Here is a 26,328-nt window from a genome sequence, read left to right as displayed (position 1 = left end):
TCTTGCCCTAATTTCTGCATGGAGTGCTGCAATGTCGAGTGAAATAACCTTCCAAGCTGGCTCTGGTGCAGAGGTATTTTGGCTTATACTATTGCTGAGAGATTTCTTTCTGATGAGCTCTTTCTGCCTCTCTCTGTTTCTGATGTCTGACTCTCTTCACTCTTCTTTTTCCCTTGGGCTGGGATGCGTACTGTTTGCAATGCATCAGGAAGTAATATGGAATAAGAAAACTCTCATCATCTGTGCATCAGGGAGAGAATTACTGACTGAGTGCTGAGCAGTCAAATTATTGATTCAGACCAAAGCCCAGTCTCTCTGTCTGCTGGGCTGGTTACATCCTGCTGGTTCATTGCATTTAATCGGATTCCCTGAGCTGCCACGCAGAGGGTGTGAGTTAGAACCAGATCCATCTATAATGTTCGCTTCAAAATCCAGTGCTGTATCCCCTTCTCCGTCCATGGAACAGGCAGATTCGGATGCTCTGGACATCAGCACCAAAGTGCAGCTGTACGGTGTGCTCTGGAAGAGACCCTTTGGGAGGCAGTCAGCCAAATGGTCCAGGAGGTAAGCCACAGTTGCTGAGGGATGCTTGGGTGAAATACAAAGCCTAAGGGCTCTGGGATAAGTTAAGAGCCTGAGTGCTTGACTCTTCCAGTGCAGCTAGGCAGGCAGAGGCTAGGGGGAAAACTTGGGGCATAGCTTCCCTGCTGTTGTGAGTCTGCTTTATACACCCCATTGTGCTCTCTTCTTCATCTGTCCAGACCTTGTGCTATGTGCACTTCAGGGTGGGAATAGAGACTAGCTGCCTCCTCTAGATAATTATGATAGTTTCACAGAAGGGTAAGAGTCAGCTCGTGTATTTTGCCCCTAAACTGCCTGACCTTTTTGTTTTATCACTCAAAGCTCTTTGAGTCCTTTGGGTGCGAGGGGGCAGGGCTGAGCTGACTGTGTGTGTCTGTATGTGTGTGTATCAACTCCAGCACTGCTGTGCTGCCTGACAGTGATGGTGTGCTTGGAACTACACATGCAGGCTCTTCCCTGGGGAGAAGGTGGCTCTGAATTCTCTCCCATCTGCTGTTAGGCAGTTGTAAGTTTCTGTGCACTATCAGCAGCCAGCAAGTTTGGAGCTGGAAAGCATTTGCTATAACCTTTAATCAAGACAGAAGAATGTTCTCTAATACTGAAGTTGTGGGTCAGTTTAGAGTCTAGTAGTTTATTTATGCAAATCACTGAATCTATGGCATCTTACCAGAGGAAAAAAATGTTAACCTTTTGTGGGTAAATACCTTGTCTGCAGTATTGATATGTACAATCCATTTCTAAAGCCAGGTTTCCCAGCTTTGCTCTCTGTAGTAACCATAGTGCTGCCCAGTCTGTGAAGATGGCATAGCCTGAAAAAAAGCCATTACTTGGGAAGCAGTTTTGTGTTTGTAGCAGGCTTTGACATGTGTGGGTTTTATTCCATCCCATGCCAAGAACAACCTATTTTCACCCAGAAAAGAATTTGTGCTGATGCTCCCTACTCAGCTTCCAAATATTGATAAATAAATTGATAAATAAATAGATGAATTACATTTGGAAGCTAATGTGATTGTGTTACGGAAAAGAAGTGGACAGAATAATGGAGGGGAAGGTAATTTGCCATGGAGGAGGCATTCTTAAATGGCTCTCCCTAATAAAATTTTCTTGCAGGCAAATGACCCATCTCTGCTCCCTCTGTCATTATTTATTTAGTGCTGTTCTATTCCTAGAAGTCACCCCCATCTTCTGCAAGTGGTAAATATTTTAGTGAGAGCAGCTGGGAACAGAAGGGGAGGTGACTGTGGGGCAGGGATGATATGGAAGATTAGTTGCAAGCACAGCATCTGAGGGTCCTGGGGAACCAGATACAGGTCAGTGAGCATTGAACACAGAATCTGTAGGGTTTGGAAGGGAGTGCTGGGGTAAAAAGACTTGAACAGGAGGAACAATGTGTTGTTGATTTTGTTTTATCACAAGAGAGACTTGCTTTAAAGTAAAATAAACTTGCATGTTATTATAAAAAAATCATTATGGGGAGATAAGTAATTCATTCATTTCCCCCTCTTTCTCCCCATGCCCAGCAACATATAGCTGGTCAAATACATTTTTTATGAACAGGAGAAGAGATGTTTCCCCCTCCAATTAAATCAAGAAAAAAAATTGACTGTTGCTTGATGTCATTGAGAACCTGATTGCTGGTAAATGTAGGTTTTGTCCTGATATCTTGTACTTGTAACAGTACTACTCCCACTCCTAAGGAAAGTCTTTCCAAGATACAGGAGATAAAATGGTTTGTAAGGGGAGGATTGATCTCATCAGGCCATCAGCCATGAAGATGGGTCTGTGGGAGCTACATGATATTTACTGGCTTGATCCCATTCGTTTGACTGTAGCAGCAATGCTTCTGGAGAAACTGAGAAGAAAAGCAACTATTTAAGGGAAGGATGGAATCTGACTAGATAGCAGAACAAGGAAAAAGTGTCCAGGCATCATATCCAGTACTTTGGCGATGGAAATCCCAAGTTTTGGAATTTCACAGCAGTAGAGGTTATGCAGGGACCAGTGAGGGATAGCAGGGCCTTCTTTCAGTCAGGGCTAGGTCTGATGGCACCTGTGGAGACAGCTGAACTTGTAGTTGTGTTTATCTGCCAAGGCTGACATCTGAGCATGCTGCCTTTCAGAGCTTGATTTTTGAAATGCTGTTAGTAGCATCCCAATGCCTATCTCTTAAAGAAAGGGAGTTCTATTCTTAATGTGAATTTTCTTTATTTGTAAAGTAATATCCTTCCAACAGAGAAGCAGCTGTCTTCTGATTTTACTAGTGCTTTTGACCAGTTTAAGCTTGGGTCACTGCTGGAGTGGCTTTGGAAAATCATATTCTCAGTCTCTGACTAATGGTCCTCCTCTTCCAAACAGCTGCACCCCATTCTTCCTTCCAATGTATAACAAGCAATTTAATCTCTCCTACTAGATAAGTTTTACTGATAATGGCACCAACTGGCACGGAGGCTGGAGTGAAATGCATAAGGTGCATACCTGCCCTGGATATGGCATGAATAGGGTGCCGTAGCTTTCCAGGATGGAAGTGGCATATCCTTCTTTGCTATGAATAATCTCAGTCCCATATAGAAATGTCAGGCTCTAAACTGTCACCATCCATGTCTGAGAGTTAGGGGTTCAATAGGACAGTCCCAGGAAGGGGCATATGCTTGGTAGAAAACTGAGCATCAGAAAAGCAAGATGAAGCACAAGAAATTAAAAACAGGAGAGAACAAAACACAAAACATGCCTGTATCTCTCCATAAATCCCTCGGAGATGACAGGTTGGGAGGAGGGAAATGAATCACGGTTAAAAGAGAATATTTTGTCTTTTCTTGAGCCAGTCCTGTCTGTGGCATTGCAAAGCAGGCACATCACCTTGTTTTCCACCATGGCCACTGGCAGTCAATGTGTGTGGTCACAGGACAGATGGAGAAGAGAATTGTTTAGGACTGTTTTCTGCTCGGAAACTCCCCTGGGAATCCCACAGCTGCAGAGCAGAGTGCATGTGCAGCACAGGGCAGCAGGAGCTGCCAAGACAGCAGGGCTGTGTGCTTCCTTCTCGTCCTTGTAATCTTCCCATTTTGCTGCTTGCTGTCAGGAAGCATCCAGCTCTTCCCGCTCCCTGCCAGGCTGGCGTGCTCCAGCTGCTGGGGGCCAGGGCTGGAGGCAGGCAGGGAAACATGGAGCTGTCAGGAGAGAAAGAGTCAGGGCCAGGTACTGCAGACTCTGATCTTTATGCTGATAAACATCATTTGCCCATCGGTTTCCTGAGCTGTCCCTGGGGACAGAGTACTGATCTAGTAAATGAGATTCACTGCCTGTGCTCCTGGCCCAGAGAAACACCATTGGAATAAAGGACCAGGGAGACTGCTGCAGTTTTATAGTGTAACTACTCCATCTGGGCCATTGTCATGTCAATAACTTGTACAAAGATTAGCTAATTAATTTCATTAGCCCTCTGTGATACAAAGAGAGCACTTATTCCACAGAGATCAGGTATCTGAATCTGTCCAGTGTAGAGCTGGTTTTTTTCTGCTTTACATCCGAGTCGCTCAAATTGTTACCGTTCCTCTGCTATTCTGGCTTAATTCCATTGTGGTTTCAGTGCTTCCTTAGTGCAGGATGCAGCAGCAGGGATGGGTGACCACAGCAGTTGACCACATGAATGTCTCTTGAATTACCTGTGCTGCCTGTAGAGTGTGTCTGTACCAGCCTGTCTCACCTATCACACCTTTGCTGCTGTTCTCCAAGGTTTTGAACTCTGCTCTGTTTTTAAATTGCTTATTTTTTTGGGTTCTTGTTTGTATTCAAAACCTTCCTCATCTTTACCGGTCTCCCTTTTATCCTGCTGCCACATCTGTGCCTAATTCAGACACATGTTCAGTGTCTCCAGTCCTCCAATCACAGTCCTAACTAGGTGTCTCTCCCCATTCTCCCTTGGCCAACTTTTCCCTTTCTGCTCTTACTCACCTGGCTGCTGCTTTAGCCTTCAACCTGCTCTTGAGTCTCTCCTCTATTATTTTACTTCATCCCTTTTTTTCACCATTCTGCATCAGTTGTCTCTGGATTGTTCTATGGAGACTTTGTCCTGAAGGTCATTTAAAGTGATGATCTTGGTTGCTCAGGTGTTGCTTTCCACATAAGGATAGATGAGGGAATATGATCTGAGCATAAATACATTATGTGCACAAACTAACCAGATTTTCAATGTTTTTCCTTCATTATTTGCAGTGGGATTTTGTTCTTATTATTTTTTAAACTCTTGTTGTTGTTTTTTTTGTTTAATTCCAAATTCCCATATTTTCTCTCCACATCTGTGTGGCCAGGGATCTAAAAGTTCATTTATTTTCAAGAGACACATCGATTTTCAGAGATTTGTGCTATGTTTTGTTCTTATTTTTGCTTTAATTTTGGTTTCCGTGGGAGCACAATCCATAATATGAGGATTATCAGTACTGAGCAATAAAAAGTATGTAACAAATTAAACCCTGGCTTTAACTGGGGACTAACATTTAGATTAAAAAATCACACAGAGTTAAAGGTCAATATCTTTACCTATCTGGCAAATGTTTCTTTAGATTAGTCAGACTGAAAAGAGTGTTGAAAGTGATGAGTAGACTTTCTCTGTTTTATGTGGTGTGTGGACTTCTGGCATCTCTAGATTCATACTTGTGCCCACAATATCTGGGTCTCTCTGACTCACTGGACCAAGCACAGGCCATTGGGCAGGCAGGTTTGTTACTTTAAGATGTTATTCCTGTATTTAACATGCAGATAAGGCAACATTTCTCTCTAAAAAATAAAGTCCTCCTTGAACTAAGCATAGAGTTGGAGACAACAGAAAGATGCAGCTACTCGAAGGAAAACTTTCTTATAGAGTTGATGACCAGAGATGTCAGGAAAAATTAATCAGGCAGGAACAAGGCTGCTGTTCACAGAAGTGATGTGGAGAGGAGGAACCAGGAACAAGCCTTGTCTGCTCTCTGGAGGTCTCTGATGTCTGCCTTGGCAAAGTGCCTGCTTCTCCTCACCTCTGCTGTCAACATGAACAAGTACAGATGAGAGGGCAAGGAGAAGAAAGAAACTGGGGAACAATAACCTCAGCTGGTGTTTGTACATTCTGAACATTTCTGGATGTAAATATGAACCTGTTAAATGACTGACACTTTTAAGCACTTTGGAAAAGGTACAAAGTAGGTCCAGAGCTTCAGTTTGCTGCAGGCTTTCAGAAGTTTAGCTTTGTTCTGCATTTTTTTTATTGCCCCAGGAGCCCATGATCTCTGCTTCCATGGCATTTGGCAGTTTAGTCTGTGTTGCCAGAGCCACATCAGAAGAGCAAGAGACAGAAGCTGATGAAAGCAGTGAAGTTTTCACCCAAGTAAAAGTATAATTGTAATAATTATTATTATAAATATATAATTTTATTGTGATTATAATTGTCTGACAGCTTCAAATTCTTTCTAGCTTTTGGAACTAAACTGGTGCCAAATTGATGTGCTCATCTGTTACTGGAGGCAGGACTTGGCTCTGACAGCCCATCCACCTCAGGAGAAGAGTGGGAGGGTGGGCACATGAAGGCATTCAAATTGTCCTTGTGGATCAGCCCCCTTGGCCTGTAGCCCTTTAGTAGTGGTGGCTGCAAGGACAGGTGCAGGACTGCCCAGGCTGCACAAGTGGGCAGCACTGCATGTAGAGGTCTCCTCTTGTTCCCTCCCAGAAACAAGAGGGTTTCCTGGGAATGTTTTTATTACTCACAGAAATGTCTTATCTTTTCCAGTTTCCTCAGGATCTCTTGTCCTAAGGACTGCATGAAAGTGATTTATGCAGTTGTGTTTTGTGAAGTGTAAAAAGGCATTTTAAAATAATTTTCACCTTCTTGCCTTTCACTATCTTCCCAAATCCCTCTTTCTCATGACAGAAAATATGTACAGAACAGAACAATGCATTTTCTTTGTCATTTACTCTTTTGAAACCTCCCTACTATACTTGTCCCCGTTTGTTTTTTTTTTTTTCAGCTGCTCTTCATAATTTTTGAGTGCTGCAGAGATTTAGACCAAATTGAAACTAAGTCAGGTATCTCTCCCCTGTACCACTGCCCACAGAGTATGTAAAACCTGAATTTTTGAAGAGAGGAGGGACTCTCCATGGGGCATTTCAAAAAACCCAGATAGGTTAAAGGTGGAACTCCTTTAATCATAATTTTGAGGACACACTCCAGTAAGTTAGAGGCTTGGCTTACAGAAGCTGTGATATTTTGTGGCTACTATACAAAGATCACCAGAGCACACATAAGGCTAAGGGAACAGAAGAAGATATATTTTAATGTTATACATATGAGAAAAAAAATCAATTTCCTTTGTAGTTATGAAGGTCAGTGACAGGAGAGTTTGCCAGGTATCTCTGCTTAAAAATATCTCTCAAATTTATTTCTGCCCCTGAGTGCTTTGGTGGCCAATTTTTGCCTCAAGGGTCGCTTGGGGATTCTAGGCTGTGATTCTCTGTTAGAGTGGAAACACTTCCTTTCTGGGTTATGCTGAGATGGGAGGGAAGAGGGTGGCAGGCAGCATAATGCAAAATAAGCATTTAGTTGGTCTTAGTCTATGCAAGAGACCCTTGAATAAAAGAGCAGCTCTCTCCAATTGATTGACTTCAAGATGTGAGCTAGAGAGGGCACACATGCAGAGATGCCAAAAGTCTGTGGTGCTGCTGTGTGCAGAGAGCTGTCCCAGAGAGCTGTCCCAGTTCTCTGTGGGCACAGAGAGCTGTCCCAGAGTGCTGTCCCAGTGCCCTGTGGGCACAGAGTGCTGTGGTTTGCCCTAAGCTCTTGTGTGTGCCTGCTGGGCTGGACTGCAAGCACAAAGTACTTGAGCTTGGCACTTGCTGTTAAGTGTCAGCTCTTGGCTGTCAGCAGAAGTGAGGCATCTCACCTTAGTCTTAGGTAGGAGTAGTAAACTCTCCTGCTCTGAAAGCACCTTTAGTTAGGTGGAGATTTTCTTGTGCTGTGAACCGCAACCTCCATTGCACCAGAATGTATTTCCCTTCTCTGTTTTAAAGGTTCTTCATCATTAAGGAAAGCTTCCTGCTATACTATGCTGAGAGTGAGAAGAAGAGTTTTGAAAGCAATAAATACTTCAATATCCATCCCAAGGTGAGCAATGTTTGCACCAGGAGAGAGTTATTCTGTTTCTAGCATAATGAACAGGTAAGTTTCAGCCATCTCACAGATCCAGGGAAGCCTCAAAAGTTAAAAAGTTATGCTGATATCTTTCCAGGATATGTAATGATTCAGCAGGCATATGACTTCTATTTTTTTATTTTTTTTTACCCCATAGTAGATACACTCCCTTGTTTTCATGATCTACTCAACTAATCTTGTAGCTATAAAAATACTGCTGGTGAAGCCAGTGTTGGGGCTAAGAGCTCCATTCGTCTCTTGTTCCTAACCTGTATTTGCATTTGTCAGCAGCTGATGGCCCACCTGCCCTCAGTACTGAGTGGTCTCATAGCTCTGCTGCCTGGAGCTACACAGGGGACCCTGTGCTCTGAGCCTGCTTTTGTCCTCTGTAGTCAATGGGGGCCCAGGAGCTTGAGAAGGTGCCAATTTCACCCATCATGGTTTGGGGCAGCCAGTTGCCTGTGTGCCCCACACAGCATTGTTGTGTTTTGGCTGCTGCCAGGGACTGTAATGAATGAATAGCCTCTCTCAGGATACCACACTGAATCTGCAACATTTGCACCTGTGGGGAGATCACTTCCTCCTTGATAAAACAGTTTCTGCTTCCATGTTCTAGCCCACAGCTTTCCCTCTATGCCAAAGGCAGGACTGCCATCTTTATCCCCTTCTAGATACTGGCTGAGGGTTTCCTGGTGGTGATGAGGAGAGTCCCTCTGCTTTTCAGGAACTGTGTGCATTACCCCTCCTGGGGTAGCCAAGGCAGGACAGTGGCCAACAAAGTGACTGAGGGTGGAAGTTCAGCTCCTCTTTAGCTGATAGTTATACTTGATTTTTGTGACCGATTAAAGTGCTCTGGTTTATCTCCAGGGTGTCATACCCCTGGGAGGCTGCATTGTGGAGCCCAAAGAAGAGGTTAACATGCCTTATGCCATAAAGATCTCTCATGAAGACTTCCATGTAAGTAGATTTATTTTCTTCTAAAAAGCTCCAAACACCACAGGACAGGTTAATGCTGATGAGCAGAGCTGGGATGGCAGTCATTTCCCTCCCCACCAAGGTATGCCTACCCTCTCTGGACAGACTATCCTGAGAGCAAGGGTGACTTAGCATCCCAAGTCCCCTCAAGGCTTTGCTGCTGTTGCTGCTTTGACAACCAGTGAGGCAACTTGCACTTTGTGAAACCAGGTTTTATGATACCAGCAGGCCAGTGGACAGATCCTCAGGAGCCCTAGAGCTCATGTTGCCCTATCAGTTAGTGACTCTTTGCTGTGTGCACACTTCCCATTGTGTGGCAGGCCTAGGCTGTATTTGCTCCTGTGTGGTGCTTCTTGTGGAGGTGGAAGATACTGGTGGGCTCTCATCCCACCACAGCTGTGTCCAGTTCATGCCTTGAGTGCATAGAGGTGCCTCTCTAATCTGGGTTTTTTTCCCTCCCCTCTTCCAGGGTAACATTGTTCTAGCAGCTGAATCAGAGTTTGAGCAGGCTCAGTGGCTGGAGATGCTACAGGAGTCTGGAAAAGTGTAAGCTTCTTTCTATTCCTTATTTGCTTTGATCTGCTCTGTAGATGTGTAAAGGATAAAGAGGAAGAAGCCTGAGTAGAAGGGCTATGGGGAGTCAGACATGCACCTCAAAAACAGCAAGAGATTTACTTGCCTCCTGGACCCATCATGTCTTTAAAGGGGAGTGCTCTAAAAGTGATGCAAAGCTTCCTGCCTTCTTGTGCAGTGTGTGTGCAGTGTGGCTGTCTGCTCACCACCCCAGGCTCTCATCTGCCAAGTGCTGATACACTGAGTTCCACCAAGTGCTGAGTTCCATCTGCTATCCCTCTCTTGTGCCTCAGAGAGGTGGGACCTGGGTCTCAATGGAAGTCCTCCTGATCCCTTTTGTGCGGGAAGCAAGATTTGCAGCCTTGACGGAGGGGGGGTATCAGACAACCTCTCATACAAATTTGGGGTAAAGTAAGAGCAGAAGAGTCAAGACATGAAGCAAGTGAGCAGCTGCACATGTGGCTTTACTGTGGTCCCTGCTATGAGTAGGGACTCACCAGCACAGTACTGATCAATGACAGTAATTGTAATGCAGTTCTGTGTCCATGGGTGTGCATTCCTTCTGCCCAGATCTATGGGTCCTCAGGACATGCAGCAGCAGGATTTGGCCTCTCAAAAGAGTTTAATTGTGAAATGTGGAGGCAGCCAAAATGCCAGGAGAGGCAGTGTTAGCAAAGCATTTCCAGCCCACCTGCAGGGGTGAGAGGGTTTAATTGCTGTATGCATTCAGCACTGGTTCACACTCTGCTGACAGTGCTGGACAGAGATTTGCAGTTTGTTGGCATCCAGCACTGCAATCCCCCAGCACCCAGGAGCCTGACAGTGCAATGAGCAGCTGTCCTGCAAAACCAGAGCAGGCTCCTTCTAAATCTCAGCAGATGCAGGAGGAGATAACACTTAAACAGGGATTTGATTTTCCCAAAGGAGATATAGAAAATTCCTGGCTCTGTAGGGCAGAACCTACCATTCAGCTATGAGGCTTAAAGCAAAGAGCATTTTGCTCTGCTCTTCCTGGCTGCAATATAACATGTGTGGTCTCTTGTCACTGTAGGGACAAAAGCTGTTGAACTTGTAATACCAGTGTGTGCATGTATGTGTACATGCTAAGGCAATTAATCTCAGTTAATTTCAGCGTTGTGTGGCTCAAAATGTCAATTTGCAACTAACAAGCAACCTAATGTTAAGGTGGATCAGCCCAAGCCAAGCTCTGTGCTGCCACAGCGTGCTTGGCTTTGGTGCTGGGGCAAGTTGTTACCTCCATGGTAGTGTATGAACTGCAGCACAAAGCTGTCCATTGAAGTCCCATGGGACACAAGACCCAAGGCTTGGGTCTGCCACCCGTTTGGCACTTGGCATGAGCAGCCTTGGCCACTGCAGAGAAGTGATAGGTACAGAGCTAGCCCTTGAGCAATTTGAAGATTTTTTATTGAATAGCACAGGTCTGCACTTGCCTTTGCCAATGTTAAGATCAAGGGCAATAATTTGGGCCCAAGTTCATCATTCAGGTGTGTATGGGAGGGAAGGAGAAAGGCAGCACAACTCGGGAGGGGTACACACAAGTAAGCCCTGCACTCTGCCGCATTTGTCACAGAGCCAGCCTTTTCTCCAGTCCATGCTTTAATATTCCAGCAGCAGCATTTAAAACAGAAGCTAGAAGTGGCTGTTAGCATAAAGCAGACCACCTGCACCTAGCTGAAAATCTGCCTGAGACACCTTTCTTCCCCTCTCTGCTTCTGTTCCTGCATCAGAGAGTGGGTCAGCTCCCGTCTCATCAGTGCTGATGGCAGCCTGCGTGTGAGAAAAGGCACAGATTATGTGATGTAATGGGGTCAGGTTGGGAGCTAAACAGCAGTCAGAAAGGCCAGCATGGGCAGATAAAGTGACCTGCAGTGAATAGAAAAGCTAAAAGAACACAGTTGAATTATTTTAGGCAATCTGTTACAATGTTCTTTCATTCCTGGATGGAGATTGTACTGCTGGTGGCACCACAGCATTTAGCTAGGATCATCCTAATGTTTTCCTCATTATTTACAGCTGACAAAAAAAAAAAAAAAAAAAACCACCAAAAATACCCCCCAACAGTAAACCAAAAACCCACAAACAACCTCAAAAAAAAAAAAAATCCCAACCCCAGAACAAACTCCATAAACTTAGATACAGAAATAGGCAAAGGAGGAAAAACTAATCCAGGCTAGGAAGTATCCTCTGTCCTTTGTTTCAATTTTGGCCACTGCCTTTTTCCATCTGCAGTGGGTCATATGTATGTGCCTACATAGCAGCTTATTGCCTCCACCATCACAGTCTGCTCTGTGATCCCTTCAGTTCTTCACTTCTTTCCAAGCCTCCTGCCCTGATAGGAAAATGGCTTATTCAATGCAGAGGGGAACTGAGGGGCTCCCTACACTTCCAAAGTCTTGTGGCTTGGACTTACCACATTTGGCAGATTGTGAAATCTTTTTGGAAATGCACAAAGCCCTGACTCCCAGGCTTCCAGGCTCTCTTCCCACCCAGACAGGCTTTGCTGCTGGTGGGGAAGTGGCACACATAACATCTCTCTGTCCACAGCAGCATTCCCTGAACTGGTAGAAAGTAAAGTTGGTGGGCAATGAGGGAGAAAAAGAGTAACATAGCACTTGTGTCCTATGGACTATAAAGTCCTAAAATCTCCAAAAATTGGCTGTGGGTGCTCCCAAGAAAGGTAAAATGCAGCCAAAGTTAGAGATCTTTCCAGTGCTGCATAAGGACTGGAACAGACAGTGATTGAGATGTATATGTGATGAAGATTCTCTAAAGATTTGGGGTTGTTGTTGTTTTGCTTGCTTTTTTTTTTTTTTTTTTTCTTCAGGCAGGGGCTTTCTATTTCTCACATCAGCCTTCCCGTGCTTCCTAATACTTTAAGCAATGTAGCTTTTTCTGATGAAAACTCACTTGGTAAGAAATGCAAAATAAAAGAAGCCCTTGCTTGCCCCTCAGCTGAAGTCATAGCCTGGTACCTCCCTGTAGCTGTGGTTGCACTGGCACTGGCTCCAGCAGATGAAGGAATAAAACGTTAAATGCCACACTGTGATATGAGTGCATTTTCTAAGTCACACAGCAGTGGGTGTAGTAACCTTTGAGTAACAGACTGGGAATTATTTTGTTAGTGTGGGGAAGGGAGGGAGCACTGAAATGGTGAATCTGCAAACTGATACCCTAAACACTAAAGATGCTTTGAAACGCTCCATGTAATCATTTGATAAACTCTGTCATCCTCCCCATTCCCATCTTGACCTGTTTGCTTCTCTGGGATCAGACTTGTCCTGTAACAGGGAATGTTAGTGAGAAAACACATTCAGACCCACATGTTCTCTCTCAAGATGAAGATGTCTACCTGTGGGCAAAACAGCGCCTTTTAAATTAGCGTTCTAATTTCCTCTCTGCTTCAGAAATAGCCTCATTAGCTGACAAGAAACATATCTGCAAAGAGGTTGGGCTGCTGGAGCTGTGAGCTGCCTGGTCCCTGGGGTGGTGTGTGTTTATAATTTATTTGTCTGGCTTTTATGAGAGACAAAGTACAGGTTGCCATGAAATAAGAGATTACCAAACTAACAGTTTCTAAAAAGCTACAATTTCAAATTGTTCACAAAGAGGCCCAGTACAGGAAGCTTTACAGATATTTAATATTTATTAGATCCCTTCGAATTGAACATAGATGGCAGAATTTCTGGGCAACAATTGCTGTTCCTGCATGCACATCTGTATAAACAGATTGGAATCAGTTTTATGTTTGTTTCAATGTTATGCATTTTAGATGTATAGATGTTTTTCTAATTAAACATGAATAGAAGTGAGCAGCAAACTCCATTTCTAGTTCTATTTTTGTGTTTTGTGTATGCTTGTCCTTGGTGTTTAAAATCTGTATTAAAGTCTAGCCTGTCTGTCAGCTCAATCAGTAATGGGTATCTGCTCCACAGGCCCTTTTTTTAGCTTTGTTTCATAAAGTGTTTAAGAGGCCTTGAGATCCTCTGGCTAATGGTCCTACAATAACACAAGGTGCTCTTTGAATATGCCTGCTTCCTTTAACATTCCTTACTTGCCAGCACCTTGGGTTTTATCTCTGGTTCTTCATTGTCAGGAAAAAGCACTTGACTCACAGTGTAGGGCCAGACACCAAGTCCTAGTGGTTTACAGCTTTAGCAGAGGAGGGTTTGATTGGTTCCAGGATGGATGATGGATACCAGAAAGACTGAAGATAGAAGGCCATAGGAAGGATTTAATAAGTGGTTGAAATCTGAAGGGGAAGAGTGACTCTAACAGCAAAATATCAGAAAGGCTGCAGAGGACAATGTTGCTGGCAGTGGGAAATTACTAGAGTTAAAAGCTAAAATCTGGTTCTAAATCTGTCATTTAAAGGGTTCCAGGTCCTGTTGCAGTTGGAGGTTGTGGATGTGCTGGATTGGTCTGGACAGCTCTTGAAATTAAACTCAGTATAGAAATCTCCAAAACACTGGAAAAAACATTTGGATAGCTGTGAGCTGTTGACATACAGCCTGTGTATTAAAAAAAAATCCCAGTATCTGAATGCCAGGGAAATTTCTCCGATTTGTTTGTGGAGAAAACTTCTGGAGAAACATGGTCCCTCCCAACTGATGAGAGTCTTCATGTTAGAATTCCTTGGTTATTAGCTAGGCTGAGTCCCCTGTCCTAGTCCATGGTATCTTTAGGTCTCTTACGTTGCCTGCTTTGTGTCTGTTCTCCCTAGGACCTGGAAAAATGCCCAACTGGGAGAAGCCATGATCGAGAGCCTGGAAGCTCAAGGACTACAGTTGGCCAAGGAGAAACAGGAATATTTAGGTAGGAAGCTCTTACTTTGAAAAGCCATAAAGGCCAAAACAATAATTTTGTTTTTCCTGCAGTTGTCAGTGTAGTCAAGCCAAGTGGCTACAGGTTTTCTCTGGATGAAACTTTTGAGAAGTCAGCAGCTGAAAGTCAGGTCTGAAGGGAATCAAAACATGCAAAAATTAAGGTGGGATCTGGACATCTGTGTGGAGTGTGAGAGAGGAACATGCTTTGCCCAACGTGCTGCAGCCCTCCATGGCTCATCTGTACAAACATTTGGCATCCCCGAGAGGTTTGATGTGCTGGTCTTAGCTGCTGACAGGCCAACAGACAATACCTTTGTCTCCCTGAATCAGACAGGACTGATACTTCTGAGGCTGGTCACAGCTTTTCATACATGAATTTTCTTCACCTAGCTGTTTTTGTTTTGGGTTGGTTTTTTTTTTTTTTTCTTACTCTATTTGATCTTTGTGTTTGCTCACACTGCTCATATTGGAAGTGGGAGCATTTACATGGGCTTGTTTGAGGTACCTAATGGCAGTGGCTAATTTGTCAGTGCTGTCTCTGTAGACAATTGCTCCCAATCAACATACTTTAGGTATGAAGATAGGTAGATTATGTATAGATTATGTAATCCTATCCCCTAGGATTTAGGAATCAGTCTCTGCATGGCCTGATATCTTGGGTGCTCTGACTGCCTTGGGAGGTCCAGTTATCTCCTCCTTGCAATGGCTATAGGAAGAGCCAAGGGAGAGTAGCCCTTTTAACTCAGATACCTTCTAAGTTACAGCATTCCCTGGGTCTGAGACCTTCTGACCTGGGGGCTGCAGCCCACAAATGTGGGCCCAATGACCTGTCTGGAGAACTGTCTGCTTTATAAAAGATAGCAGAAATTTGGGTGCTTCAGGTAGGTGACGCCTTGAGCAGGGGCCCATGGTTTTAACTTCTAGTCATCAAGCCACTGGAGGAATCTTAAGGAGCTTTTTGCATTTCTTCATCCAAAGCCGATCAGGGCTAATGTCAGTATATGGTCTCACATGTAAGAGTAATCATAACTCAAGTATCAAGGCATGTTTATTCTGTCCATCTGACCACCTTTCACACATGTGGGGTGATGGACAGACTTGTACATGAAGCAGGCAGGGAGAAGTGGTTCACACCTGACAAAGGAATAACAGGGGATGCTGAAAGGGGCAACTGAAAGGACAGAAACAAGAGGAAAATTAGAAACAGGAAAGTTTCATCAAAATATAATTTTGCTACTACCAGAGCAAACTAAAGGACTTAAAAGACTAAAAAGGTCTTTAATATGATAAAAGAAAAGGTGGTGGAGGAATAGAAGAGTATACACTCTGTGGCAAACAGGAGATATTTGGAATATAAAATATATATTTCATTGGGTTCTTTGGTCCATGACAAGAACATTCAGAGCTGGTCAATTGTCACAGTTGGTTACTTTCTTTTGACAGGAACTGTCTATTTCTGTATAAGTGCTAAGGCTTCTGCCTCATTAGCCTTACCTTCAATGATCTGTGTCCATCCTGTAGTCAAGCTTTGAGGTCAGACACTGTACCTGGAAGCAGGTCAAGGTTCTCTGGAGGAATACAGCTCTGAGGAATTATTTGCATCCATACTGAGTTATCTTCCACCCAGGTGGGATCCAGGTTTCACTGTCAGACATGGAGTTTAGAGAAGCCCATCAAGTCCAGGGCTTGGGCCCCCCAGGATGGGCAGAAGAGGGAAGGTGGGAGAGCCTCTGTGTACTTACAGTGCATCTGTGCTGGGTTCTGGCCAGGGGGAGGAGGGGGAGAGTGGGAAAGAAAGGCAGCAGTGGTGCACAGCAGATCTTTGGTAATGCAAGAGTATTTCTCTGGCATCAGGAGCCCTGCTCTGGGCATGAGGTAGAGGTCTGCATTTCTCTTAGAGGTAGTAATCCTGCCAGCAGCAGTAACCTGGTCAGGTTCTCAGTACCAGGAAAAGCAGCAGCACCTTACTCACCTGACGTGAGGAAGATAGAAGTGCTGCAGTCAATCTGCCCCTGCTCCTGTGCAGCCAGGTGACAGAGCTGGGAGATAAACCCAAGGCCTGACCACAAGGAATGTTTCTGCCTGGGTTGCTGTAAGTGTGGCTAAGAGCTGCCCCAGGCAGAGCCTCTGAGCTTGGAGCTAGCACATCACAGGTGCTGCAGGGTGAGTACTAGAGCACAGCCTCTGCTGGGCATGTGTGTCTTCAGTGAACAAGAGCAACTGATGCTGTACAGCAGAAGTTTTGTGGCTAAGTTAGGGACTGATTTCTGGGCTTGGCTGGGACATCCCAAGGTGACAATAGGGAGTTGGCAGTGCTGCCCAGAGGGCTAGGGAGAGGATGATGGGCTAGGCAGGTGAGGATGGGGCACTGAGCTGCAGGAAAACTGACTGCTGCTCCATGTTGTGACCCTCTGCACTCACTTGACCTTTCTGTTCCTTGTTCCTTATCTGTGAAGCAGAGATAAGAATATTTTCCTGACTCAGCTAGAGGATGGTGAAGGGTGGCTCATTCATGGTCTTTGAGAACACTGAGAGGAAACCTTAGAAAGAGTATACAAAATAATATACTTGTTTACTTTATTAAGTTATTTGGCAGGAGGGAACCTACAGAACATCCCATTAGTGCCATCTTAGCCTTTGGAGCCTCTCAGACAGATACACAAAGAATAGGGAATGCTGCATTTTCAAGCTTCAAAAAGTCAGTGTTTCTTTTTTGTAAATGTTCCAAGGATAGAAAATGCTTTCCTCTGTGCTTGGACTTTTTTTTGTTTTGTTTTTTTTTTTTTTTTTTTTTTTTTTTTTGTTTTTTTTTGTTTGTTTTTGGTTTTTTTGTGTTTGTGCTTGCAGATAAACTAATGGAAGAAACAGAAGAGCTATGTCTGCAGAGGGAGCAAAAAGAAGTGAGTTCATCATAAGCCAACTTTCTCCAACTGCTATGTGGCAGGGCTGGGAGGCTGGGACTTGTTGGTTTGAAGGCTTATCAGTGTTCAGGGAGAGAGGCTTGTGGAGGCACTAGAGTCTCTAGCCAGCCTCTGGGTCTTGTGGATGAAGAGAGGAATAAGACCTGTGTTATGAGATGGGTTATGGAGGTATATCCCTGCTCCCTTTCTCTGTTACTTTCCATGCAGTGGGTTTGTCATGACTCCAAGAGGACCAGGGAGGAAGATTAAATGAAATTCATACTCATTTGATTGAGTTACACAGTTGTTATTTGGCAGATTCAAGAAGATTGTGACAATTAAGACCCATCTCCACAGTTAGAAAGCAAACATTGTTCTAGCATAGAGATACTGTTGTGAGAAACAAGGAGCACAAAAACCAATGTAGTTTGTTCTTTGGACACAACAGAGATGGGGAGAATAAAAAATGTTGCACTGGGGAAAAATCAAGAGAGCATTCCCTTAGATGTGACTATTATACCCTAATTTATGTTAGAATAGAATCGTTCAGGTTGGAAGGGAACCTTAAAGATCATCTCATTCCAACCCCCCTGCCATGGGAGAGACATATTCCACTAGGCCAGGTTGCTTTGTCAAGTTTGCAATTGTTTTTCAAACTAATCCTAACTTTTAATTGCTTAATATAAAAAACATAGCACATCCTTGTATTTACCAATCCAAATCTATACTGATTTTTATAGCACCATCATAAAGTCATGGCAAGACAGCTGTGCAAATGGATTGTCCTATTAAGCTGTTGGAAAGTCTGCATGGATATGGACCACCATGTTACAACGTTGCCAAGGGCCTCATGCTCTTTTCCAGTTAATCCCAAATGACTGTTGCCTCTCCTCAGGAAAAGATGGCAATGCTGACCTAGGCTTCTCAGGCCAATATTTTTCTTGCATACATTTCTGGAGAGCTAAAATCCAAAAGTGGCTTGGACACTTGCTTAGGGCTAAGGTCCTTTTGCCTTTGCAGAGAGACATCTCCTAATTGCCCCTGGAGAAAACTGTGGTGAAATCAGACACCCTGTAGCTTTACACAGCTTGGGTTAAATGCCATTTTAAAAGTTCAAGGTGTTGTTAACAGGGAAGCCTCTCCGAACTGTGCTGGCAGGGCACAATCCTGTCTTCTCTTTTGGAGCAGGAACTTGAGCGTCTGAACCAGATCCTGGAAGCCGAGAAGCAGCGTTTTGAAGAGGTGGTGCGGGAGCTGCGGCTGGAGCAGGAGGAGATCAGAAGGTGTGGCAGCAGGGCAGGAAAAGGACACAGCTGCCACACAAGGCAAAAGGACTGCTGTGGTGGTGAATCAAAACAGTCTGTAAAATCCACCTATTTTGTGCATATAGCAAGGAGATACTACATTGACTAAAACAGGAATGGCTGTGGGCTCTTTACTCACATTCTCTATTGCTTCTGTGACCAGTAGAATACAGCTTAGCTTCATTTTGCACTTAGGCCTCCAGCAATTTAATTTCAAAGTGCTGGGACACAGACAACCCCCAGATTAGTTGGGGTAGCATGGCAATGGACAGGTGCAAGAGAAGATTTCAGAAAGGCAATTAGTTCAACTCACTGAGCAGCTGTGTGGGGTCCAGACATCTGGATCTGGTTTTCCACCATCAGCTGAATGACAATGGATGAATGATGTTGCATCACCAAGATTAGTTTTGTCATTTTTAAAGTTAATGATGCAAAATATTAACAGCAGATGTACTTAGAAATAGAAGGATCCAAGTGCTTTGCCCAGAGTGTTGAAAGGGCAATTTTTTGCTATTGCTCTTTTTTTGTCCCTATTTTCCTCCCTAAGTAACATCTCAGAAAAGCCAGTGTGATTTTGCAAATCATTTTTGCTCTCATAGGCTCTGCTTAGATGTGACTGTCCTTTCACTGCCCTGAGGTCTTCCAGTTGCAACCATGGCTCTGCCCTTGCTGGAGAAGCACAGTAATTGTTGGGTTTGGTTTCATGGTCAGGAGGCACAGTGAAGTTCCTGGGCACCTGTAGTGTGTCCAAGGCAGGATGTGATGCTTCCTGGCAAACTCCTGGCTCTCCAGGACTGGCTATACCAACCAATGGTTGCAGGTCCTGTGCCAGGAGACCCACAGTCTGCACAGCCAGGGTGCAGTCTGTGGGGCTACTGTTCCCCTGCAATAGCTGTTACCCTTTTTGCTTCTTTAGGGAGCTGGAGCTCACAGCCCGCTCCCTTAAAGGAGTGGAGGAAGAAAAGAAAGAGTTGCGAAGCCTGACACAGTACTTACAGAACACCCTAGAGGTGAGTGACCACTCCTTCCCTCTGAGTGACAGCATTTTGGCCTGAAAGCAATGCTGCCCCATGGAATAAATCCAACATCTGCTAATGCAGAGTTGCAGTGCTGTACAGATGAACAGGTTCATTTGGTAGCTGATATGAACACCAAAATCCTCTGCAGAAAAGGATGAGAAATGGCATGGAGCACAACTGAACCAAGTTTTTCTCAGCAGTACCAGGTGATAGGGTGGTAGGACAATAACCATAATAAGTTGTAGTTCAGAAGCTTAGGTGGAAGAGAGAATTTTCACAAGATGGGCGGGCAAGCAGGCAGTTAGAGAGGCTGAGGAGCCTTCATCATGGACTGTTTTCAGACTGTGAACAGCCACAGCTGACCACAACCTGCTGACAGACTGGCTCTGAACAGCAGGCTGGACAAGGGCCTATTGGAAAGTCCCTTCCAGCCAACATGACTGTAATTCTGTAATGAACTTTTTTTTTTTTTAACTGCACCTCCCCACCTTCTGGTAGAATGTGAAGCAGCAGAGGGGCATTCTTTGTGCACAGAAGGGAGCGTGATTCCCAAGGAAATCATGTACCACATGGGAATCTAGGAAACAGAGTCTTGATACATTAAAATCTTTCCTTACTGCGGATTTGTGGAAAGTGTCTTTTCTAAATTTATATTGTTTGTGAAATTTCCACACAGTTGACATTCTGAAGCTGCAAGGTCATCTTTAATGTTTGTGTCAGATCCTGCAAGTTTGTCCAAAAATCTGTTCCTTTGAGCTCTTCTCCATGCCTGCAGTTATGAAAAACAAAATGGAAAGCTATGGAAGTACATTCCTGCCCAAATTGCACACTGAACACTTCAGAGGCAAGCAGTATGATTTGTCTATTGCTTGCAGTTAGAAATACCACAGAGGGGGTGCCCCCAGTTCCCACTAAGGAGGAAGCAGAGCAGGGAAGGCAGGGAAGCTGCCTGCATCTATGATGCACCAGGGAAGCACAAGGTTCCAGCGGCTGAGCTGTGTCCTCACTAGCATATCACATCAAAGGAGCCTGCTGGTTCATCCCTTCATAGTGAAGGCTATGGTGGAGGCTTGGTTCCCTTGAACTGGGTATGGAAATAAAACCCAAATTTTGTTATTCCTGTATTTAACCTGAATGAGGCATATGGATGTAAGGATGGGGATACTCAGTAAGGAAGAACCAGGCAGGAACTGGAGCAGAAATGTTAGACTTGGCTTAAACTCACAATCTCTGTTCTTCTTCAAGGAGCTCTCCCTGGAAAAACAACAAATGCTGGAGATGCTGGAAGAAAATGAGAGCCAGGTCCCACCTCCAACCAGCCCCAGCAAGGAGCAAAGCCCCATGTGGGGACTGCACTGCAGCCTGCGACAGATTGAAGAGAAGATGCAGCAACTTCTGCAGGAGAAACTCCTGGCAGAGAAAAGGTGAAGTGGGGAAAGAGGACACTTCTGCTCAGGCTTTGTGGTGCCAAATGATGTGACTGTCTGCTGACTTGCTTTTTGGTTGGCAGCACCAGACAAGTCTGTAAGCTTGTCTGGTTCCAATGGCAGGAGTTCAGGTTACAAATCCTTCAAAGGAGACAGAGTGGGGCAGGGCAGCCAAACTTGCTCCCAGTTGGACCTGCTCCTTACAAACCAGGGCTTGGGCACGTGGAGGTGTTCATGGCCTGTCCTTAATCAGTGTTTGGTGCTCCTGGGCCTCATCTGGGAGTTGAGAATGTTCCATTCAAGAACTGTTCCCCTGGCTTTCTCCAGCAATGCCTGTGTTACTGGAATGGAGCACACAGTGCTCGTGTTACTATCTTTGCCCTGAGCAGTCAGGTAGTTGAGCATGCTCCATGATGATACTGAGCTCCTTTCCTTCCTGTGAGTTGTGTTGGGATGGGAATGGTCATCTTTCTTTACTGTGCCATGCACCAGGATGAAGGAGAATGAGGAGCGGTCTCGAGCACTGGAGGAAGAGCGGGAGTTTTACTCTTCCCAGTCACAAGCGCTGCAGAACTCGCTCTCGGAGCTGACTGCAGAGAAACAGCAGACAGAGAGAGACCTCAAGGTATCCCCTGCATACGTCACATATTGCTGTCCCTGGGCTCAGAGTGCTTCCATTTTCTCTTTCAGTTCATTCCCTATCAAGCCAAACTCTTGGTTTTATTTTGTTTTCACATTGTGGTCATAAATCTTCATTAGCTGTGTTTCATATTGCCAACTGTATCCTAGCCTGCATCCAAAGCAGAGTAGCAGGCAGGGCAAGGGAGATGATTCTGTCCCTCTGCTGAGACCCCACCTGCAGTGCTGCATCCAGCTCTGGAAGGACACTGACCTGTTGGAGCAAGCCCAGAGGAGGACCACCAAGGTGCTCAAAGGGCTGGAGCACCTCTTCTGTGAAGACAGGCTGAGAGAATTGGGGCTATTTGGCCTAGGGAAGAGAAGGAGAGAAGGTTTACTTCTGAGAAGGAAACCTTATAGCACTTCCAGTGCCTAAAGGTGTCTACAAAAGAGCTGGAGAGAGAATTTTTACAAGGACGCGTAGTGATAGGACAGGTGAGATTGGCTTCAAACTGAAAGAGGAGAGGTTTAGATTAGGTATGAGAGAAATTCTTCACTGTGGGGGTGGTGAGGCATTGAAGCAAGTTGCTCAGAGGAGTTGTGGATGTTCCATCCCTGGAAGTGTTCAGGACTGAGTTGGATGGAGCACTGAGAAACCTGGTCTAGTGAAAATGATCGCTCCTCATGACCAAGGGGTTGGAATGAGATGATCTTTAAGGTCTCTTCCTACCCAAAGCACTTTGATACCATGGTAAAACATGAAATTGCCACCTTATATTTATATAGTACTACTATTTATTTTCGTATCCTGAAGCCTGATTAATCCATTCAGTACAAGTCTTTTAGTTTACTACTGTGAAAGCACAATCTATAGACAGAGAGAAGAAAAAAAATAAAAGAGGAACATAGACACAATCAAGAATAAAGATGATTTCAAAGAAATGCTAATATGGATGTTGCAGAACTGAGCAGACATCTTCTCTCCTCACTTGTGCTCAGAAAAACAACCTTAAAACTTTTAAATCTTTAGTCATCTCTGCAAGATTTTGAGTTCAAAAGCAGAGGAATTCAGCTGAGAGACCAGCCCTCCTTTGTAACAGACAATACATTAATCAGTGCAAAGGTAACTGGATAAAGTATGGTGTTTTATTTAAATGTAAATAATATAAAGGTTATGTTAATAATTGGCTGTTTGACACTCAATCTCCTTATAAAAATATTTTGTCAAAAAAAAACCAACAAGTTGTTATTTTTCCTGCACCTTCAATATTTTCTTATCTTGTAACCTTCTACTTGGCCAGACTAAAACTAAGTAGACCTAAGCTGTATAGTCTTTCTCATTTGCTAAACTAGCACTGTATTTCTAACTTCTCTTGTGTTTGTTTCTGAAACTAAGCACTGTACATCCCTCTGTGAGAACTGACTGCCTTTATCTCAAGTTTGTCTCAGCTGGATTGATGTCCTTCTGTTCTTGCTCAACTGCAAGTACTTGCATTAGCACAAATTCACGTGTTGAAATATCATCTCTGATTCCATAGGGTTTATGCAATAGGAGGAAAACTGTGAAAAATGTAGTCAGAGTAAAAGAGAATTACTGTAATAGTCTGGACTTCAGTTATGTTGCCTTGCAATATTTCCAGGGATTTCTGTCATTGTTATCTTTTCATTTTCATCCATAGCAAGTCCCTCACAGACCCTGTGAATTACTAGGATGTTTACTGAGGAAACAAGCTGTTTTTCAGCAATTCTTATTTTCTTCCTCAGGCTGAAGTGAAGGTACGCATGGATCTGGAGAAGAGACTGAAAGAAGCTGAGGAAGCATTGCAGAGCTTGGAGCAAGGCTTAAATTCTCTGAATTGCAACAAGGAGAAGGAGAAGAGGATGAAAGCAGATGTCAGTAACTTGAGAAGTAAGTTAGCCATCCATCCTCTCTACTGATGAGCAAACTCAGGAGAGGAAATATTTCTACCTATCTTCCCAGACACAAAAAGAAGATTCCAAATTAGCAAAGCTGCACATAAATGTGGTCTCCCAACTACTTGTACCTCCACCACACCTCCCCTTTGAGGACCCATAATGTGCTATGCAGGTAGTTGGTGTTTTGCCCTCAAAGGAGGTCAAAATTATTCCAGTCTCTCAAAGGAGCATGAAATTATTCCAGCCTTCTCTGTTGAGGCAACAGAGGCAAACCTAGCAGATGTGAATACTTTCCAAAATGTCAAGCAGGGAAGCTGTGGCAGAGCTATAAAAACTGACTACTGACTAGGTCTCAGTTATAAGGAGTCCTCTGATTCCCCTCAAGGCTTTATTTCTACGTGGTTGCTATAGCAACGTGCTGGTAGGTGACCCAGAAGGTGAAATTTGGATCTTTACTCAGAGCTGAATCACAGCATCAGCCCAGCACTGCAGTGCAGGGTCAGGTGTAAGACTGATGTTCCTCACAGGTTATCCCTGTTTCTTTGCCCTTTTTTTTGCTTTGTTTGGGTTGGATCTTTTTGGGTTCTCTTGAGGGGCATTACCCTGGCATTTGGCTTGAGTCAGGCTTGGGAACTGACATTAGCAGCTTCAGTTCAGTGAAATCTTGCTTGTTTTCCATGCTCAAGTTAGAGTGCAGGGAAAAGCATTTGTAAAGGTGTCTGTACAGTTAAGGCTTCATTTCAGTGAAGGGTGGATGTACTGGGCCAATACAGAAAAGTCAAAAAGTCCTGTGGTATTCTGAGCACTGTTAGGTGAATAGGGATAAATAAATGTATAAATAATTTTATATCTAGTCACATACTTGTAATTTTTATATATTTAAGTAAAACAAGTATTATCCAGTAGTTTCTACAAAAGATTTCTAAACTAAGTAGAACAGGCATGATTCTGAACTTCATCCCACTGGCTCAGAGCTATGGTAAGAAAGCAGAGCTAAAGTGGATGTGTTGAGTTCAGCATTCAAGTAGTGCTTACAGGGTGTGAGTAACTGGTACTGAATGTCTCCTGATATTTCCAGCCTTAGACTTTGGGGGAGGTCTTGAAAAGAGTAAAAATGTGCTGATGAGCAGAGCACTAGAGAAAATAAGGGACCAGCAATGTTTTCTGTAACATTAGTCCCAGCACAGATTACTTCAGTCCTTCCAAGTGGTTCCTGCAGCTCTGCCCTGCCCTTTATAGAAGAGTTTGGGCAGATTATCATATGATGCCTTTGAGCAGCAAGGGACCAGCAAGAGGCAGGAGGACAGCAAGACACTGGTCAGACCATAAGATGGGAAATGGGCCAGGAAAAACAGTTTGTGTTGCAGATTAGGGCAGAATAACCTCAGAGTTTGGACATGGGGCTTTTCTTGGAGCCCATAATATATATAACTACGTGCTAGTATTTGCCATGCTATTAAGAAATCCCTTACCATGTGTGGCCTGGACATGTGTGCCTGTGCTGGTCCCTACCCCAGTTAGACCTGACTGGTTTTAGAAGTCCTTCAAAGAAATCATGATGAGCAAGGCTTTAGAGTTGAGAAGTTTTATCACAGTATCAAAGGCTTTTGGCAGTTGAATCATGAGCAGTTGTGAGAACTACTGATGTGGAATAGATGGCTCCAGTTCTTTCTAAATTTGAGTATGCATTTGTTGAGAACTGGAGGTTTTCATCACTTTGAAAGCGAACATTTGAAAATGTCCTTTCTGATGATATTCTGGAGCTTTATGGATTATTGGTCATGAAGGTCATCATTACCTGGCTCAGCCCACCAAGGAGTGCAGTCCCTCGTGACTGGTTCATTGCTTGTCTGTCCCTTTGCTGTTACAGTGGTGTTCTCTCCCCAGAGTTCTTTGAAGAGTGCATCCGCAATGCTGAGCTGGAGGCCAAGATGCCTGTGATCATGAAGAACTCCGTGTACATCCACAAGGCTGCCACTCGCCGCATAAAGAGCTGCCGCTTCCGCTGCCGGAGGACCAGCACTTCGTGGAATGACAGTAGGTATCGGGCAGCCTTCTCCTTTATATCCTGCAGGAGCAGATATATGCCCATGAGGCTGGCAGAGCAGTGAAGTCTGCAAATGTTCTTGTGTTTTGTGTTCCTTAGCAGCAGAATGGAGCCACAGTGCTACTTGGAGCTTCCTTTCCCAGAGAGCAGGCACTGAGCCTGTGTACTTGTTGCCCATTTCTTTATATATGTTGAAAGTTAAACTTCTGTGGTGGTCCTGGGCCCCAAAGAAACATACTTAAGTATGACTTCATCAGAATGCCTAATCACAGACTGAGTTAGGCTCAGCCATGTTGGTCACATGGCTTGTGAACTCTAGTGAAGCTTTATCTTCAGTTTGTGTCCCTGATGGAGAGCGCTTACATTTCTGTGCTGTTCTTGTTTCAGTGAAACAGTCCCAGTCCTTCATCTTCTCTCATGCAGAAGCTGAAAACATTGAAGAGCTGAAGGAAGCAGCCAAAAGACTGAGCCGGGACCAGCGATTTAGGAAAACTATCTATCAAATCATGAGGTCACAAAAGGATTCTGCTCCAGGAGACAAAAAGTGACTCTTCTTGGGAGGGGGCTTCCGAGATCAACCTGCCATTCAGCTCCGCAAAAGTTACAGCCTTGGGCACTAGGCTAAGAAGGGAGACTTGGCATTTGGTGGGGAAGGTGGGGGAGAGGTGTGTGTAGGCATTCCCTTCAGTTATTGGCTTTGCTTTAGTTTGAGTGCTCCCTGCAGCCTGGCAGGCCTTCTCTGCTGATCACTCCAGACCTGTTTGCTTCAGCTGCTTCCATTAAGCCATGTTTTGCCAAGATGCCACAGTCAGTGTTAAAGTGAACCAGAGACCATAGCTTAGGAAGTGCTTCTCCTTTCCTTCCCTGTCTAGTCTGTCTGCCAAGCACAAGTGCTTCTGAGGAAGCCTTCAGCAGCCTATGTTCCAGCTAGTGTAATCTCCTCAGCTGAACACAGCTCACCCTGTT

General features: G+C 44.4%; 1 protein-coding gene across 1 annotated transcript; it reads left to right on the top strand.

Moving 5' to 3' along the window:
* Nucleotides 1-415: 415 nt before the first annotated feature.
* On the top strand, nucleotides 416-25,910 carry PLEKHD1 (pleckstrin homology and coiled-coil domain containing D1). Its single transcript, XM_062494945.1, has 13 exons — nucleotides 416-564; nucleotides 7,618-7,711; nucleotides 8,606-8,695; nucleotides 9,183-9,259; nucleotides 14,028-14,119; nucleotides 16,978-17,030; nucleotides 18,219-18,313; nucleotides 19,251-19,344; nucleotides 20,599-20,777; nucleotides 21,273-21,405; nucleotides 23,163-23,307; nucleotides 25,203-25,352; nucleotides 25,750-25,910. The coding sequence occupies exons 1-13, from the start codon at nucleotides 416-418 to the stop codon at nucleotides 25,908-25,910; spliced, it is 1,512 nt and encodes a 503-aa protein (XP_062350929.1).
* Nucleotides 25,911-26,328: the final 418 nt, after the last annotated feature.

The sequence above is a fragment of the Cinclus cinclus genome, chromosome 6, assembly GCF_963662255.1.
Source record: "Cinclus cinclus chromosome 6, bCinCin1.1, whole genome shotgun sequence".
NCBI classification, from domain to species: domain Eukaryota; kingdom Metazoa; phylum Chordata; class Aves; order Passeriformes; family Cinclidae; genus Cinclus; species Cinclus cinclus.
This window is presented reverse-complemented; position numbering and strand designations above follow the sequence as displayed.

Coding starts and splice junctions, on each gene's coding strand:
- PLEKHD1 (XM_062494945.1), top strand. CDS start 416: ATGTTCGCTTCAAAATCCAGTGCTGTATCCCCTTCTCCGTCCATGGAA. Junction 14,120..16,977: donor GGAGAAACAGGAATATTTAG/GTAGGAAGCTCT, acceptor TTGTGCTTGCAG/ATAAACTAATGGAAGAAACA. Junction 21,406..23,162: donor AGACAGAGAGAGACCTCAAG/GTATCCCCTGCA, acceptor TTTCTTCCTCAG/GCTGAAGTGAAGGTACGCAT.